This window comes from Camelina sativa, chromosome 8 (genome assembly GCF_030686135.1).
Source record: "Camelina sativa cultivar CO46 ecotype springtype chromosome 8, ASM3068613v1".
NCBI lineage: Eukaryota > Viridiplantae > Streptophyta > Magnoliopsida > Brassicales > Brassicaceae > Camelina > Camelina sativa.
In genome coordinates this window covers 20,308,650-20,324,098 of record NC_141887.1, presented here as the reverse complement: position 1 = coordinate 20,324,098, position 15,449 = coordinate 20,308,650, and the positions used below count along the sequence as shown (strand labels likewise).

At 47.8% G+C, this 15,449-nt stretch overlaps 4 protein-coding genes across 4 annotated transcripts; 1 reads left to right on the top strand and 3 right to left on the bottom strand.

Annotated features, from left to right (window-relative positions):
* The first annotated feature begins 257 nt into the window (after positions 1-257).
* LOC147940233 (uncharacterized) lies at positions 258-3,693 on the top strand. Its single transcript, XM_087461211.1, has 5 exons — positions 258-351; positions 1,264-1,749; positions 1,828-2,544; positions 2,625-2,752; positions 2,794-3,693. Exons 1-5 carry the CDS (start codon positions 258-260, stop codon positions 3,691-3,693), a joined length of 2,325 nt encoding a protein of 774 aa, XP_087317337.1.
* A 2,038-nt stretch (positions 3,694-5,731) lies between these two features.
* On the bottom strand, positions 5,732-6,121 carry LOC147940232 (uncharacterized). Its single transcript, XM_087461210.1, has one exon. The coding sequence runs from the start codon at positions 6,119-6,121 to the stop codon at positions 5,732-5,734; it is 390 nt and encodes a 129-aa protein (XP_087317336.1).
* Positions 6,122-7,342: 1,221 nt separating this feature from the next.
* On the bottom strand, positions 7,343-8,098 carry LOC147940231 (uncharacterized). The gene has a single exon (XM_087461209.1). It carries the CDS (start codon positions 8,096-8,098, stop codon positions 7,343-7,345), a length of 756 nt encoding a protein of 251 aa, XP_087317335.1.
* A 291-nt stretch (positions 8,099-8,389) lies between these two features.
* Positions 8,390-8,737, bottom strand: LOC147940230 (uncharacterized). The gene has a single exon (XM_087461208.1). It carries the CDS (start codon positions 8,735-8,737, stop codon positions 8,390-8,392), a length of 348 nt encoding a protein of 115 aa, XP_087317334.1.
* Positions 8,738-15,449: the final 6,712 nt, after the last annotated feature.

The following is a 15,449-nucleotide window of genomic DNA, read 5'->3' as shown; positions in this document are numbered from 1 at the left end:
ATTATTGAATGATCAAGGACAGCGGATTACGAAAGTGAGTCAACTCAAAAACATGATTCTCGACTTCTATCAGAATTTGCTTGGTACTCCGAATTCCACGCTGCAACCTCTATCAATAGAAGAAATACAGACTCTCACCACTTTCAGATGCAACAATGAACTAGGTCCACTCTTCAGGCTATTCAAAACCCGGAAGAAGTGATGTCTGTTTTGTTCTCCCTCCCTTGTAATAAGGCACCAGGTCCCGATGGTTTCACATGGGACTTCTTCATCAGTTCTTGGGCAACGGTGGGATCTACTGTTATAGCAGCAGTCACATAATTCTTCGTTACGGAGAATCCTTAGGTCTTGGTACATTTTGGTGGATCTGGGTGTGAGAACTAAGGTTTTCACCTGAGTTCGGAAGTGAATTAAGTCCGGTTGTTTCACTGTTTATCACCGTTCTAGTTCCGAGCAAATAGAAAAGAAGAATTATATCTTTGAAGAATGAAAGTCCATATTCTTATTGCCCCCTTTCTCTTATTTATAGTCTAATTACAATTAAAGTCGAATCAATTTACTCCGCAAATCCCGTGCTCTCATTAATTCGATTTATTGCTTGATTTTTGAACCATCTCCAAACTCCGAGATGCTTTGTCCGACCGTTATTCTTTTACTTCGGTGTTCCGCATCTCAGCCGAGCAGCCGGTTTCATTTCGTCCTGGCCCATCTTATTTGTCCGTCTTAGGCCCATTCTTAACGTCTGTCCAAGGCCCAAGCCCATGATCCAAAGTGACGGATCACGGTACCAATAGTTGCCCCCAAGTTTCCCGAGCTACTTAGTTCGGGGGACTTTTATCTCTCAATTAACCGCTTCGGGAAACTGAATATTTACCAAATCCCATGATTTGATTGCGATAATGATGGGATTTTGTCTTCCCGAACAAGCTCTGGGCCCCCACGATTTTATACATTAGAACACGCTATAAGAGAGAGAGAGAGCAAACCGGGACCTTTCGCTTCCCTAGGTAATCATTGCTCTCTCCCTCGAACCGGTGTATAAAGGTGAGTTATTTACTTTGTTTTTTGACATTTCTTGTTAAGAGTTTCTTCCTGTGTTTTGCTTCTTTCTCCTCTCTTATTTTCGTTGTTCGCCGACAAAAGCTGTTTCTTCTCCTTTCTATCGAACGGAAAGCATGTCGTCGCCCAAATCCACCCTGACTAAAGCTGCGAAACCGCTCATCCCCGGGGTTTAGGGTCCCCACAGTCCTTCTATTCTCACAGAACACGATATTGCGGAGATCAGGGGGTCGTGTTGTATCCCGTCGGAGGTAGAAATTCGCATCCCGGGTGCCAACGAGTCGCCGGAGAATCCTCCTCCCAGTTACTGTTGCGCCTTTGTCAAGTTTTTCTCCGCGTGCGGATTGTTTTTCCCACTCCCGGAGCTCATCGTTCAGATAATGTTCGAGCTTAGGTTCGCTCTCCCTCAAATGTGTCCGAACTTCGTTCGGACTGTCCTTTGCCTCCAGACTCTCGCGGAGGAGCACGGCTACAAGTTGTCCCTTCCGGACTTCCTCCATATCTATACTGTGAAGACAGGGCGAACCAAGGGTACTCTGTATGTGAGCCCGCTTTCCGGCCTAAAGGTCTTTGACGACCTCCCGGATAAGGACGAGAAGTGGCGAAAGTCATTTTTCTTTTTCCCTGTGAATGAACTCACCTTCGGGCCCCGCGCGAATTTGTTCGTGTCGAAGTGGGCCTCGAAAATTGGTAGCGTAGAGTACTCTAAACGGTATTAGATGTCCTTTCTCTCTTCCATTACTAATCCTTTTATCATCATTTTTTCAGCTCACTTCGAGCGTGGACAGCTTTCCCCTACCTTCGCTGAATATTTTTCCCGTCTCTGCAAAGGTCAGATCGCTTGGGATTCGTTCTCGTGTGAATGGATCAGAGAGTCCGGAGTCCGACTTAGGAGCTGTTCCTACGTTACCTCTACCGATCCCCGCTTCTTTGACACCTCCGCCATGGCTTACAGAGAGGAGAAGAACTTCAGGAGAGAACTGGAGAACGCCAAGAAGGAAGCGAAAAGGCTAATGTCCAACTCTCTGGCAAAGGGTAAAGCTTGCCTTCCGGCGAGGAGTACTGACTCTTCGGCTTCGAAATCGACTGAAGCTCTACCCTCAACCTCGGTGAACACTGCAACTCCTACTCGGGAGCCCAATGCTGAGCTGACTTTGGAACCAGCCGCGCCCCCTTTGATTGTTATCTCGGATTCGGCTGACGAAACCGGTGAAGGCAGTGCGCTTGCTACGGTTACCGAGAGTGGCCGAGCAGCTGGCGGTTCGCAGCTGATGGAAGCGTTGAAGAAGAGAAAAGAGCCCGAAACTTCTTCCTCCTCCCGTGAAAAGGCCCGGCCCCAAACTAGCTCCTCTGGAGATGGGCGAAGTAGATCTGGTTCGAGGGAAGGACCCTCTGAGAAGAAATCTGGGGAGCTCCCTTTGGCTAAAGAATCAGGAGGTTCCTCCGATAGACTTCCACCAAAGGAACACCGTCACTCTCCCCGAGGTAAGAATTTCGTCTACCACTTGTTCTATCTTCTTTTTGCATGATGCGATGGTGAGCTAAGTAATCTTCCTTGGATGCAGCTCCTCCTCCCTCGCCTGCGGATTTAATGAGGAGTTTTGCTCGCCCCGGGGCTCTTGTTCCGCCATTTGCGGACATGACCGAGACTAACCGTGGAAACTTCTTCCGATTCACGGATAAAGTTGGCGAGGTGAGTCCAGACTGAGATTTCCTTATCTTAGTCGACGCCAGTTGGAACAGATGATGATTGAGTTCAACAGTTCAGTTGCTTCATATGAGGATCAACTTTTTGCCGCTCCTTCGATTTCCGAGCTGTCGAAGTTAAAAGGTAGGGTGGCCGAGCTGGAGGCCCAGGTAGAGGAGTACGCTCGTCTAGAGGCGGAAAACGCCAAGACCATGGAGAAGGCCGAGCAGATTCGGTTGCGGATGAAGAAAGCTGAGCTCCAAGTGTTAGACCTCGGGATCGGAAATGAGGACCTTAGAGGGAAGCTGAAGAAATCCGGCGACCTTTACTATGAAGCTTCAGCAAGTGAGAAGGCGGCCAAGAACAAGCTTCATGAGATTGAACTCTGGAACCAACTCCTAGAGGCAAGTCATGGCTGCGAGATAGATAAGGCCCGAAGAGAAGAGCGCCAATATCTAAGGCGGTCCCTCCGACCCTTGATTGAAGATTTAAGAGCTCACTTCGAAGAGAGGAAACGTCTAACCCCAGCTCTGGTTAGGGCTGCTGAGATTAAGGCGAACCGAATGCTCATCGAAGAGATCTCAAAGGGTGAAATTGCGGACCTTGAAGCGGAGCTCGAATCAATCCGTGCTGACGAAGAAAAGGCCGACGGTGATGTCGCGAAGGTAACCCTCCGTGACTTTGATATTTCAGCCTTCTCAAGCCTCTTGGCAGATATGCCCCCTGAATTGCTAGGCAGCGAGCCCCCACTGAGCATCGTGATCGATGAATCCGGGACTAACATAGGGCAGATGTCAAACCAGGAAATGGAGGTGATTAAGGCAAACACTCCCAAAGCTGACGCGCCTGAGGTGTCGTTGTCCGAGCTATTCCCCGATGTCTCTGAGGAGCTGACCACAGAAGCAGTGGAGCGCAGTTCGGCCCCTGACCCCCCTTCTACTTCGTGAATCATTTTCTCTTGGGGTTGTTTTGGGCCTATGTTGCCTCCCCTCTTGTTGCTTTTGCTTTTCCTTTAGTTTTTTTTTTTTTTTTTTTTTTTTGTGTGCTTAAAAACTTGATTCGGGAGTTCTTTGGTCTTGGTGACTAACCAAGAGTCTTTTTGCTATATTAACTAACCAAGTGAATTGCTTGACAGCGAAGTGCTTGACCAAGCCATGAATTGTACTTAGCCGTTAAATAAGTTTAAGCTTAGTTTGTCGGGACTTTTCGTTTTTTGCGAAGTGGGACTTTGATTTTAGGGACGCGAAGTTAGACTTCGGCTTTGTAGGTGCAAAGTGAGGTCTTGGCTTTTTTTTTATTTCAGACCTTTTTATTTATAAAAATAATAGAAGGTTACAAGTGTTTTAGCCTTAGGACCTCAAAAAGGTACGAAGTAAGACTTCGGTTTTAAGGACACGAAGTAGGACTTCGGTTTGAAGACGTGAAGTGAAAACTTCAGGATTAAAGACAACAAAAGTCCCTAAATGCTCACTTAAAACTTTCAGACTCTATTCATACGAAATAAAACCTCGGTTTAAAGATACGAAGTAAGACTTCGGTTTTTAAGGATATGAAGTGTGACTTCGGTTTTTAAGGATACGAAGTGTGACTTCGGTTTTTGAGGATACGAAGTATGACTTCGGTTTAAAGAATGCTAAGTATGACTTCGGCTTATACTGTATGTGCGAGGTAACGCAAAAAGTTCTATGAAAAACTTTAATTTTACTTTATGCTGATAGCTGGACCCGAAGTGGGCTGCCTACGTACCCATTCGGGATCAAGCCAATCGTAGTTCGATACAATATTCAATACCAAACTAATTATAAAAACATTTAAGGTGTAACGAATTCCAGGACCTTGGCACGGCATTCCCACTTAAATCTTCCAAACGATAGACGCCATTTCGGACTTCGCAGGTAATCTTATACTGACCTTCCCAATTTATCCCCAGTTTTCCTACGTTGTTCTCTTTGGTGTTTTCATGGACTTTACGAAGGACTAGATCGCCCACTGCCAAGGGTAAGGCGCGGACACCAAAGATAACAGTTCGGAAGGTTGATGTATTGATGGAGCGTGCTTTTGACACTTCTCACAAGTTCGGGAATATTCTTCACAGTCGGACACCATGGTAGGCCAGAAATACCCATGTCTTTTTATTTTGTAGGCCAGAGTTCGTCCTCCGGAGTGATTTCCGTTGGGGCCATCATGAACAGCTCGCATTAGTGCCATGGGTTCCTCACCAGATACACATGTTAGATATGGACCAGCTACACTCCGACGTAGGAGAATCCTGCCATAGATGCAATACCGTGCGCAAACGATTTTGAGTTTCCTGGCCGCCCACTTGTCAGCTGGGAGCTCTCCGTTTTCCAGATAAGCCTAGATCGGGCTACGCCAATCTTCTTCCCCCCCAATCGTTGGTGTTCGTATTGCTTGATGGAGTACCTGATTGATCGACGGCTGGTGAGCTGGAGCTTTCCGGACCTTGGTCTGAGTTCGGTTCGATTAGAGGTGGATGATTGGTTTCCGGAACGGGAGTGACGGGAGCTGACTCCACTTGTGGTGAGGAGTCTGTCAGTGTCCTGCGAACTACCTCTTCGGCGGCCAACTTTTTCTTCATCGCTCGTGTTACGGCATTGGAACTCTTTAGTTTTATGCTCGGAAATTCGATGACTTCGACTGGGATAATCCTTGTCATTGTCGGGTCCGAAGTCGACGCTAGAGCCACCAAAGCATCTGCAGCGGAGTTCTCACCTCGTGGGATCTTGCTAATTTCAAAATCTTCGAACCTAGCGACTAACTCCCGAGCAGCAGATAGGTAAGCCTCCATATGGCCATCCTTCGTCTCGTACTCTCCCAGAAATTGATTAGTGACCAGCTGGGAATCACAAAAAGCTCAGAGCTTCCGGACGCCGATCCCTACTGCGAGGCGTAAGCCAGCGAGGAAAGATTCGTATTCGGCCTCATTATTTGATGCACTAAACGCCAAACGAAATGACTGTTCAATCACTTCACTGGTAGGAGAAGTGAGGCGAACTCCAATCCCTGCACCCGATTTAGAAGATGCTCCATCCACGTATAAGTCCATGGGATCTCGACACCGTCGCTATCCAAACTAGCTAGTGGGAGTTCTATCAGGAAATCTGCCAACACTTGCGCTTTAGCACAAGTTCGAGTTCGGAACTCGATGTCATATTCACTAAGCTCGACAGACCACTTAGCTAACCTCCCAGACTGGCTCGGGCTATGTAACACCGTCTGGAGTGGTTGCGTCGTTAAAATTATGATTGTATGAGATTGAAAGTAAGGCCGCAGTTTTCTCGCCGAAGTCACTACCGCTAGAGCCAATTTCTCCATCATAGGATACCTGGATTCCGCCCCTGTAAATGACGACATAGAAAATTGGTCGCTGCTCCCCCCTTTCTTCCCGAACTAAGACCCCGCTTACTGCGCTGTCCGAAACGGCTACATAAAGGAAAAGTGGTTCACCTAACTCTGGTTTAGCCAAGACCGGGGTTCGGACAAGTATGCTTTTAACTGAGCGAACGCCTCTTCGCACTTCGCATCCCATAAGAAATTTTTTTCTCCTTTTCTCAATAGTTGGTAAAATGGGAGGCATTTATCTGTAGAGCAGGAGATAAAACGATTGAGAGCTGCAATTCGCCCGTTAAGATGCTGCACTTCGCGTAATGTCTTAGGAGAACTCATGGATAGGAAGGCATTAATTAGCCTCGGGTTCGCTTCAAATCCTCGCTCCGTAACGATGTACCCTAAAAACTCCCCCAATGGGACTGCAAAGGTGCACTTAGTGGGGTTAAGCTTCATCCCGAACTGGTTCAGGATATCGAAGCAAACTTTTACATCCAAAAGGTGTGAGCTGGCTTCCATGGATTTCACCAGCATGTCATCGATGTAGACTTCCATAGTTTTCCCGAGCTGATGCTCGAACATCCTGTTCACTAGTCGTTGGTAAGTTGCTCTGGCGTTCTTTCATCCAAAAGGCATCACCTTGTAACAGTATATCCCTCGATCTGTAATGAATGCGGTTTATTCTTGGTCGTCCGGGTTCGTGGCCCGGACATCAGTTCGTGGCCCGGACATCAGTTCGTGGCCCGAAGTGGACTCGACTAGCCTATCGATATGCGGAAGTGGGAAGCTATCCTTAGGACACGCTTTATTCAGGTCGGTAAAATCGGCGCAAACTCGTGACTTCCCGTTCTTCTTCTTTACCACTACTGTATTTGCGAGCCACTCAGGGTACTTCACTTTGCGTATTTGCCCTGCACTTAGTAAGCGGTCTACCTCTTTGTTAACAATTTCAGCCCGTTCCGGGCCCAGTTTCCTTCGTTTCTGCTTTACTGGTCTGAACGTTGGATCTACATTTAGCTTGTGTGAGATTACCTCTGGACTGATCCCGGGCATTTCGTCTACTGACCACGCAAAGGTAGTCATATTTTCTTTCAAAAAAGAAATCAACTTGGTCTGTAGTTCGCTACTCAACCCAGCTCCGATCTTGATCTCCTGATCTGGAAACTTGTCATTAATAAAGATGAACTCGGTGAGGTCACCTTGGAGTTGCCTCCGGACTGGGTTCTTCGGGACCTCAAGCTGTGGTTGCTATTGGACTAGGAGCTTATGGCTCGCGAGATAGCAGCTCCTCGCCGTCCTTTGACTTCCTAAAATCTCTCGAACTCCATGCGGAGTTGGGAACTTGACACACTGATGGTATGTTGAAGCCACTGCCTTCATCTGGTAAAGCCAAGGAGTTCCCATAATAGCATTATAGGCCGCAGGTCGGTCAAAAACTGTAAACTCTACCATTCTTACTACTCCTTGAGTGGAGATCGGTAGTGTTATTGTTCCTAAGGACATTGAAGTCTCACTCGTAAATGAGACCAAGGGTGAAGGTGGTCGCGAGATATGTTCTCTTCCAATACCCATTCTAGTAAGCGTTTCAAGGAATATCAGATCAACCGAACTCCCAGTATCCACTAAGATTCGGCATACTTCATGGTTGGCAACATCCAAAGATATGACTAACGCGTCGTCATGCGAAGTGTCTAGCTCCTTGGTTTCTTTTTCTGAGAAAGTTACTTCGGGTAAATCACTCGTAGTGATTTTAATTCGCTTAGGCTGTGGGCTCGCAAGCTTCCGTTGGTGGTCTTTTATTGCTGTGATGGAGTTCCGGAAGAGGCGTGAATCTCCCATTATGACGTCTATCCTTTTCTTGGGAGTTGAACCCTCCTTGGATTGCTTAAGTTTCTTTGGTGGTGGAGTATCTTCTTCGACCTTGGAAGCTGATTGTGGGTCAAGCTCGGAGATAGTCACGCTTGGCATCTCACCTGACACGAATTTCTCTGCAAGGAGATGCATCAATTTTTTGCAATCCCGGGTGGAATGACCATTTGTCTTGTGAAGCTCGCAGTACGCGTTCTCATCTCGAACCCACTTGTTATGGGAGTATCCCGCTCTTGGAGCGTGGTGAAAACGGAGGCTTGGACGGTGAATTCTTTGGAGATCCCTTTTGCGGAGATTGGTTCACGGCAAATGTGCCTGCTCCAGACTTCGGGGTTGAAGGCGGAGTCTTTTTGATTGGAACTTCGAACTTGGGCTTGGTTATGACTTTGAGCTTTTGAATTGCTGCGGCTTTCTCTTCCTCTGCCACTATCCAGTTCGAAGCTCGATGGAGGTTAGCTCTTCGCGAAAACGAGACTCATGCCAGAGACCATTCTTTAGTGCTGCCAGGGCAGTTTTATCCGAGAGCCCCGAGATTTGGACCTGTATTTCCTTGAACTTAGTAATATATGACCGGAGTGACTCTCCAGCAACTTGACTTCGATTCCACAGTTTGGCGTCTGTTGCCGCCGTTTTGATCAGACTAGAGTATTGCTTGACGAACGAGGTGGACAGCTCAGTGAAATTGTTAATGGATCCAGCCGCCAAGGATGCAAACCAAAGCAGGGCCGGTCCACAAAACGTTTCAGCGAAAAACTTACAGTATCCGACGTCCATTTCATGAGGCTCGAGGTCCACGCGGCTGACAGTCAGTAAGAAGATCTTCAGATGAGTCGTCGGGTCTCCTTTCCCTTCGTAGCTTGTGAACTTTATTTTCCCAGTATCCTTGATGTGAACTCGAGCTATGTGATTTGAGAAAGGAGTTCGCTTTGATTCCTCAATTACTCAGGAAATATCAGGTGCTGAGGTAGTCGCATTGTGCACCATAGACCGCATATCCCGGATTTTGCTCCGTATAAGGTGGATCTCGGGGTTGGTGGCATGACCAGGAGTCAGAATATTTCCGCCCACAGGGGGAGTAAGAGGAACCTGGACCTCGGAAGATCCAGCGACGTCGTGCTGAACCGGAGTGTGGCTATCGCCAACCAACGGTGGTGGTGCTTGAGTACTTAGTTGGGGTGGGAAAGTGTTTCCCGGAGTGGCAGTTGCTGCTACCGGCTGCGAGGTGAAAGGTGGAACGACGCCGGTGAAATCCAAAGAACGCCTGCGAGGGTTTGGATCGGTGGACAAGAGGTCGACCCGATCGGCATATGCGCGGTGAGAGGTTGAAAGATCGGTTACCGACATAGTGACTGCCTCCAAGCGGGTGGAGACCTGTCCTTCCAGGGTGTCGAAATGCTCGGCAAAAGCAGTGGATGCTGCTTGCTGGCGACCAGACTTCTCAGTCAAATCCTGCAAGAGTTTCTGAATGGTTTCTAAAGTTACCTGGTTGGAAGAGTCAGTAGCCATAGCAGCGTTTGTACGAAGTGGATTCGGGTAGGAAATCGGAACTAGCAAGAGTATAGGTTATCCCCCCTCCTTCTAGCGCCAAATGTGAGAACTAAGGTTTTCACCTGAGTTACGAAGTGAATTAAGTCCGGTTGTTTCACTGTTTATCACCGTTCTAGTTCCGAGCAAATAGAAAAGAAGAATTATATCTTTGAAGAATGAAAGTCCATATTCTTATTGCCCCCCCCTTTCTCTTATTTATAGTCTAATTACAATTAAAGTCGAATCAATTTACTCTGCAAATCCCGTGCTCTCATTAATTCTATTTATTGCTTGATTTTTGAACCAATCTCCAAATTCCGAGATGCTTTGCCCGACCGTTATTCTTTTACTTCGGTGTTCCGCATCTCAGCCGAGCAGCCGGTTTCATTTCGTCCTGGCCCATCTTATTTGTCCGTCTTAGGCCCATTCTTAACGTCTGTCCAAGGCCCAAGCCCATGATCCGAAGTGACGGATCACGGTACCAACACCGGGGTGGATCGCTAATTGGGACTGGTGCGCTTCCTTAAGGATTTCGGTATGCAAGTCCTGGTCCATCGGAACGCATACTTGTCCTTTAACCAAAATGGTACCATTGTTCCAGGTCTCATACTCGGTTCCGTCCAGCTTGGACAACCGTATCAGATCCGCATCATTTTCTTGAGCAATTCGAACCCTAGTCAACAAATCCGCCTGGTCCGTGGCCCCAAGGCCTAGTGGTTCCAACTGTTTGGTTAAAGCATTCAACCGCAAGGTTCTGATTATACCAACCAGGTTTTCCACGTCTCTCTCGGCACTAATGGCCGATCCTCTTCTGCTTAAAGCGTCCGCCACTAGATTGGCCTTACCCGGATGGTAACTGATTTCCATGTCATAGTCCGCAACTAGTTCCATCCATCTTTGCTGTCGTAACTGAGTGAAGATGTACTGCAAACTCTTGTGGTCCGTGTAAATCTGCACTTTCCCACCGTACAAGTAGGACCTTCAAATTTTCAGCGCAAATACTACGGCCGCCATTTCCAAATCATGGGTTGGATAATTCACTTCATGCTTCCTCAGCTGGCTAGAGGCATAAGCGATCACCTTCCCGTTCTGCATTAATACGCACCCTAACCCTCGACCAGACGCATCCGTGTAAACAACATACAGCTCATCCGGTTCCGGTAGTGCTAAAACCAGTGTACTAGTAAGCATGTCCTTGAGTCTTGAGAAACTCTGGTCACAATCGGCTGTCCATACATACGGTACATTCTTTCCCGTTAGCTGAGTCAGCGGCTGTGCCATACTCACAAAACCTTTGACGAATCGCTGATAGTAACCAGCCAGTCATAGGAAGCTTCGTATCTCCGAGGCGTTCCACCGTCTAGGCCATTCTGCTATGGGCCGAATCTTCTCCTGGTCCACGGACACTCCTTTGTCCGATACTATATGTCCTAAGAAACCGATCTCTCTTTTCCAAAAACTGCACTTACTGAGTTTGGCGAATAGTTTATGTTCCTTTAATCTCTCTAACACTTTCCTTAAGTGAGCAACATGCTCTTCTTCACTCTTCGAGTGGACTAAGATGTCGTCTATGAATACAATCACAAACTCGTCCAAATACTCTCGAAACACATTGTTCATAAGCTTCATGAATGTTGCGGGGGCGTTAGTCAATCCAAACGGCATAACCACAAATTCGTAATGGCCGTACCTCGTCCTAAAGGTCGTCCAATGTGGCTCCCTGGGGTTGATCTAGCAACTCGTCAATCCTCGACAAAGGGTACCGATTCTTCACCGTCACTTTATTCAGCCCGTGATAGTCAATGCAAAGTCGGAAGGTTCCGTCCTTCTTCTTCAAAAAGAGTACCGGTGAACCCCATGGTGAGCTACTCGGCCTAACAAACCCTTTCTCCATTAATTCCCCCAACTGTTTCTTTAATTCGGCCATCTCTGCCGGTGCCATACGGTATGGAGCCCTTGATATTGGAGCTGTACCGGGTTCCAGTTCGATAGTGAACGGGTCTGACCGTGCTGGTGGTAATCCGGACAAGGGTCCAAACACGCTCTCATATTCTCGTACCACCGCTATGGCCTGTAGTCCCATACCCATACCCACTTCTTCTATCATGATTGAAGCTAAGTATGCTTCGCACCCACTACTGATCAATTGTTCGGCCTGCACCGCCGAGACTAACAAATTTCCCGACAATGGCCTGATGCATTGATATTCTATCATTCCTTTAGCAGTCTCGAACAGTACTCGTCCGCGATAGCAGTCCAAGTGAGCCATGTCTTTGCTTAGCCAGTCCATGCCTTGTATCACATCGTGTGCCTTCACTCGACATATGACCAAGTCTGCCGGCATATCCATGCCGCCCCGTACGTCATCATCACCTGACCGCCCGCTGCTTGTACCAACCCAAAATTATCCCCGGGTTCTTTCCGGAATCCACCTTTTCCAATCATATTCGGACTCACAAAACAATGCGTAGCCCCGGTGTCAAACATCACATGGGTTTTCACATCGCATATAAGTAAGGTCTCTACAGAATTCTACTTGCTAAGAACCTAACCACACACACAAAAGGTTCAAGCAAAAATTCCACTAAGGTGAGTATTCAAACTTACCAGTGATCTGTCGTGAAGTGCTCGCCTCCACCTGCCCGTCCGCGACCGAATACACCTGCGGCATAATCGCCGGCCGTTTCGGCGGTGGTGGCAACGCCAGCACCTCGCTGGCCCGTTTCTGTCCTTGCGACTCCAACTGCGGACAGTTTGGCCGGATATGTACCGCCTGCCCACATTGGTAGCACACTCGTGTGTCGTTCCCCTTATGCGGGCAGTTGCTGGCCATGTGGTCTTTTCCCCCGCATGCAAAACACGTACCTAGCAATCGTCGGCACTGCCCCGAATGTCTCTTGCGGCAAGTTGGACACACATGCACACTGCCCGAAGCTTTACCCATATGTTTCCGACCCGCGGTCTGCTTAGTCCCATTTCCCGGTTCAACTTTGACCACCAGCGCCTGTTGCACCGCGGTTCCTCCGGAGTGTTACTGAGATTCCTCAGCCAGTCCATCTTCCAACATGGCTGCCTTTTCAACCAATTCAGCAAGACTTCCAAAGTTACTAATCATGCATCGGTTGCGGATATCTACTCTTATGCCCCGCAAGAACCGATGAATCTACACTTGCTCATCCTCCATCTCATGACCTCCATACCTCTTGAGCCGGTTGAACTCGGTCTCATACTCTCGCATGGTCCGGTTCTCTTGTCTTAGATCCAAGAATTCTGGTTCAAGACGGTCAAGAGCTTCCTGTGGAAAATACTTCGCAAGGAACATTCCACAAAAAGTCTCCCAAGAGCAATTCGGGTTTGCCATACAGTTTACCATGCCTGTCCACCACGCATGGGCTTCACCGGACATGTAGTGGGTAGCGATGTCCTTCTGATACTCCATCGGACAACGCACTGAGTCGAAGTTCCTCTCAAGGCGACTTCTCCATTCGTCAGCCTCGATGGGGTTCTCTCCACCACTAAAGTACTGCGTACCCAACTTTAACATGTGATCCATGATGGTCAAGTACATAGGAGTTGCCATTCCCATTGGCACCGTGTTAGGTACAGGCGGGTTTACGACCGGTGGTGGTGTCATTTGGTTCAGTATCTGGACCAAGGTCTCCAATACTTGCCCCATTCCCCCGGTTGCAGTCGCATTAGCACCCGTACCCACTATCGGTATAGCTCCCGTACCGACTCCTTAGGGTCCATGTCCTCCGGTTTCCGTACCGGTCCCAGCACCTACTAGCCCAGCGTTCACCGAAGCAGGGTTCGATGCTTCCTCAACGTTCCCTTCGGCTCCCTGTCTAGCCGTGGTATTAGCCGAGTTACGAGTATTGGGTGCCATCTGAAATACCATAACCGATTCTAAGTTAGCGTCCAAACCAACTTAGTCCTATACACCCTATATCTAAACATGACCAGTCTTACCGTGAGACGTTTATGGCAAGGAAGGATGGCTTTCTAGTAATAATAACCCATGCACCCATTACACAACCATGTCCTAGAACTATAACCGTGCTCTGATACCAAATGTAAGACCCCGAGCCTAAAAACCCGTACATGACCGTACCGGCCAGTAAAAATTTTCTCAGGGCCTATGAAAATTCTACTCGTTCGTTTAATATTGTGCAATAGCGAATATGTATAACAGGTGAAATAACTTAAAAATATGCATTTAAAGGTTCAATTCATCCTTAACACCCATGTCTGATAACGTTACAAATCTATAGAAAGATAAATCCATAAAGTATAACTACCCAAGCCACCATCCTCTCCCTTCCTTGCTTCCGTCACACGAGCTGGTCAACCACTAAAGTACTGATCATCGGACCTTTCTTTTCCTGCGTCCATAAAAAGGAGGCGTATGCTTAGTGGAATGGTCAACCCGTTTCACTAGGCTCAATTCAACAATCTCAATCCAACACAGGGTATATTCCAATCAAGTCACGCAAGTCAAACAATTCACATAGGATAGTTGCCTAAGTCGTTTAGACCAACCACCATTCATATTGCAATAGAACACATTAACCATTAACTAAGACAAGCATTTAACGAGATTAAATAAACCACGGGTCAAGAGAATCAACCATGGAACTGGGCCACAGTCACGCACTCACCATGTAGGTCAAGGATTCCTTTTTCCTTCAGTTCAAACATCTGTTCACTACTTCGGTAGTCTCGAACTCTCCATTTCCATTTGGATCCATCGGCTATCGAATCACGGCCATTGTCCTTTATGGACCATGATTCGTCCTGTTCTCATTCCGAGGTTTGTACCGCTATCGATCGCATTCGCGTAACACTATCAACCGTATTCGCGTACCGCTATCAACACTCTCGTGTACCGCTATCGGCACTCTTGCGTACCGCTATCAGCACTCTTGCGTACCGCTATCGGCACTCTCGCGTACCGCTATCGGTACTCTCTCATGTACCGTGTACGTACCATCTCACGTACCGCGTACGTACCAAGGAACCAGGTCGTTACAATTACACTCTGTGAAAGCGTCAAGATCAGCTTCTCTATAGCGCCCTCCTTGGTGCAATCTCTGTTTTGATTCATCCGCTTCTCTCCAAAGCCAACACCGTCGCTGACATCTGGAACATCCTCTCGTCCACTTATGCTAATCCAAGCCATTGTCACGTTCAGCAACTTCGCCAACAGCTCAAGTATTGGATGAAAGGCACCAAGTCCATTGTCGAGTATTTTCAGGGCTATACCACCCGTTTTGATCAGCTCGCTCAACTTGGCAAACCGGTTGAGCCTGAAGCCCAAGTGGAATTCATTCTTGAATGTCTATCCAACGACTACAAGCCTGTTGTGGATCAGATCGAGAGTCGTGACTCGGTTCCCTCTCTGCTGGAGCTTCATGAGAAACTTCTCCATTTTGAGACGAAACTTTCTGCTAAAGCCGCTGCTGCTCCGCTCCTACCTCCCACTGCGAATGTGGCTTCTTACCGCGGTAACAACAACAATAACAACCCTCGTCATCAAGGTAAATAGTTTTACCGCAACAACAATAGTGGTTCATCTCACTCGCAATACTCTCCACGTCCATATCAAGGGAAGTGTCAGATCGTGGTATCCATGGTCACAGTGCTCGACGTTGTTCTCAACTGCAACTCTCTGGTGCTTCCTATAGTCCCAACCCATTGTCGGGATCTGTTCCATGGCAACCACACGCTCACTTGGCCGCTGTTCAACCCTACAATGCGGGCAACTGGATCATGGAGAGTGGAGCCACTCATCATCTCACCTCTTATCTCAATAATCTCTCCTTACATCAGCCGTACAATGGTGGTGAGGACGTGACTATCGCGGACGGTTCAGGGATGCCAATCTCTCACACTGGTTCTGCTTTACTTCCTACTCCTACTCGCTCTCTTGCCTTCAATAATGTTTTGTGTGTTCCTGATG

Bases quoted from the DNA above. Each gene is read 5' to 3' on its own strand.
- LOC147940233 (XM_087461211.1), top strand. From the start codon at position 258: ATGGGACTTCTTCATCAGTTCTTGGGCAACGGTGGGATCTACTGTTAT. The intron at 352-1,263 runs GTACATTTTGGT...CTATTCTCACAG, and splicing joins CGGAGAATCCTTAGGTCTTG to AACACGATATTGCGGAGATC. The intron at 1,750-1,827 runs GTAGCGTAGAGT...TCATTTTTTCAG, and splicing joins GAAGTGGGCCTCGAAAATTG to CTCACTTCGAGCGTGGACAG.
- LOC147940232 (XM_087461210.1), bottom strand. From the start codon at position 6,121: ATGTCGTCATTTACAGGGGCGGAATCCAGGTATCCTATGATGGAGAAA.
- LOC147940231 (XM_087461209.1), bottom strand. From the start codon at position 8,098: ATGCATCTCCTTGCAGAGAAATTCGTGTCAGGTGAGATGCCAAGCGTG.
- LOC147940230 (XM_087461208.1), bottom strand. From the start codon at position 8,737: ATGGACGTCGGATACTGTAAGTTTTTCGCTGAAACGTTTTGTGGACCG.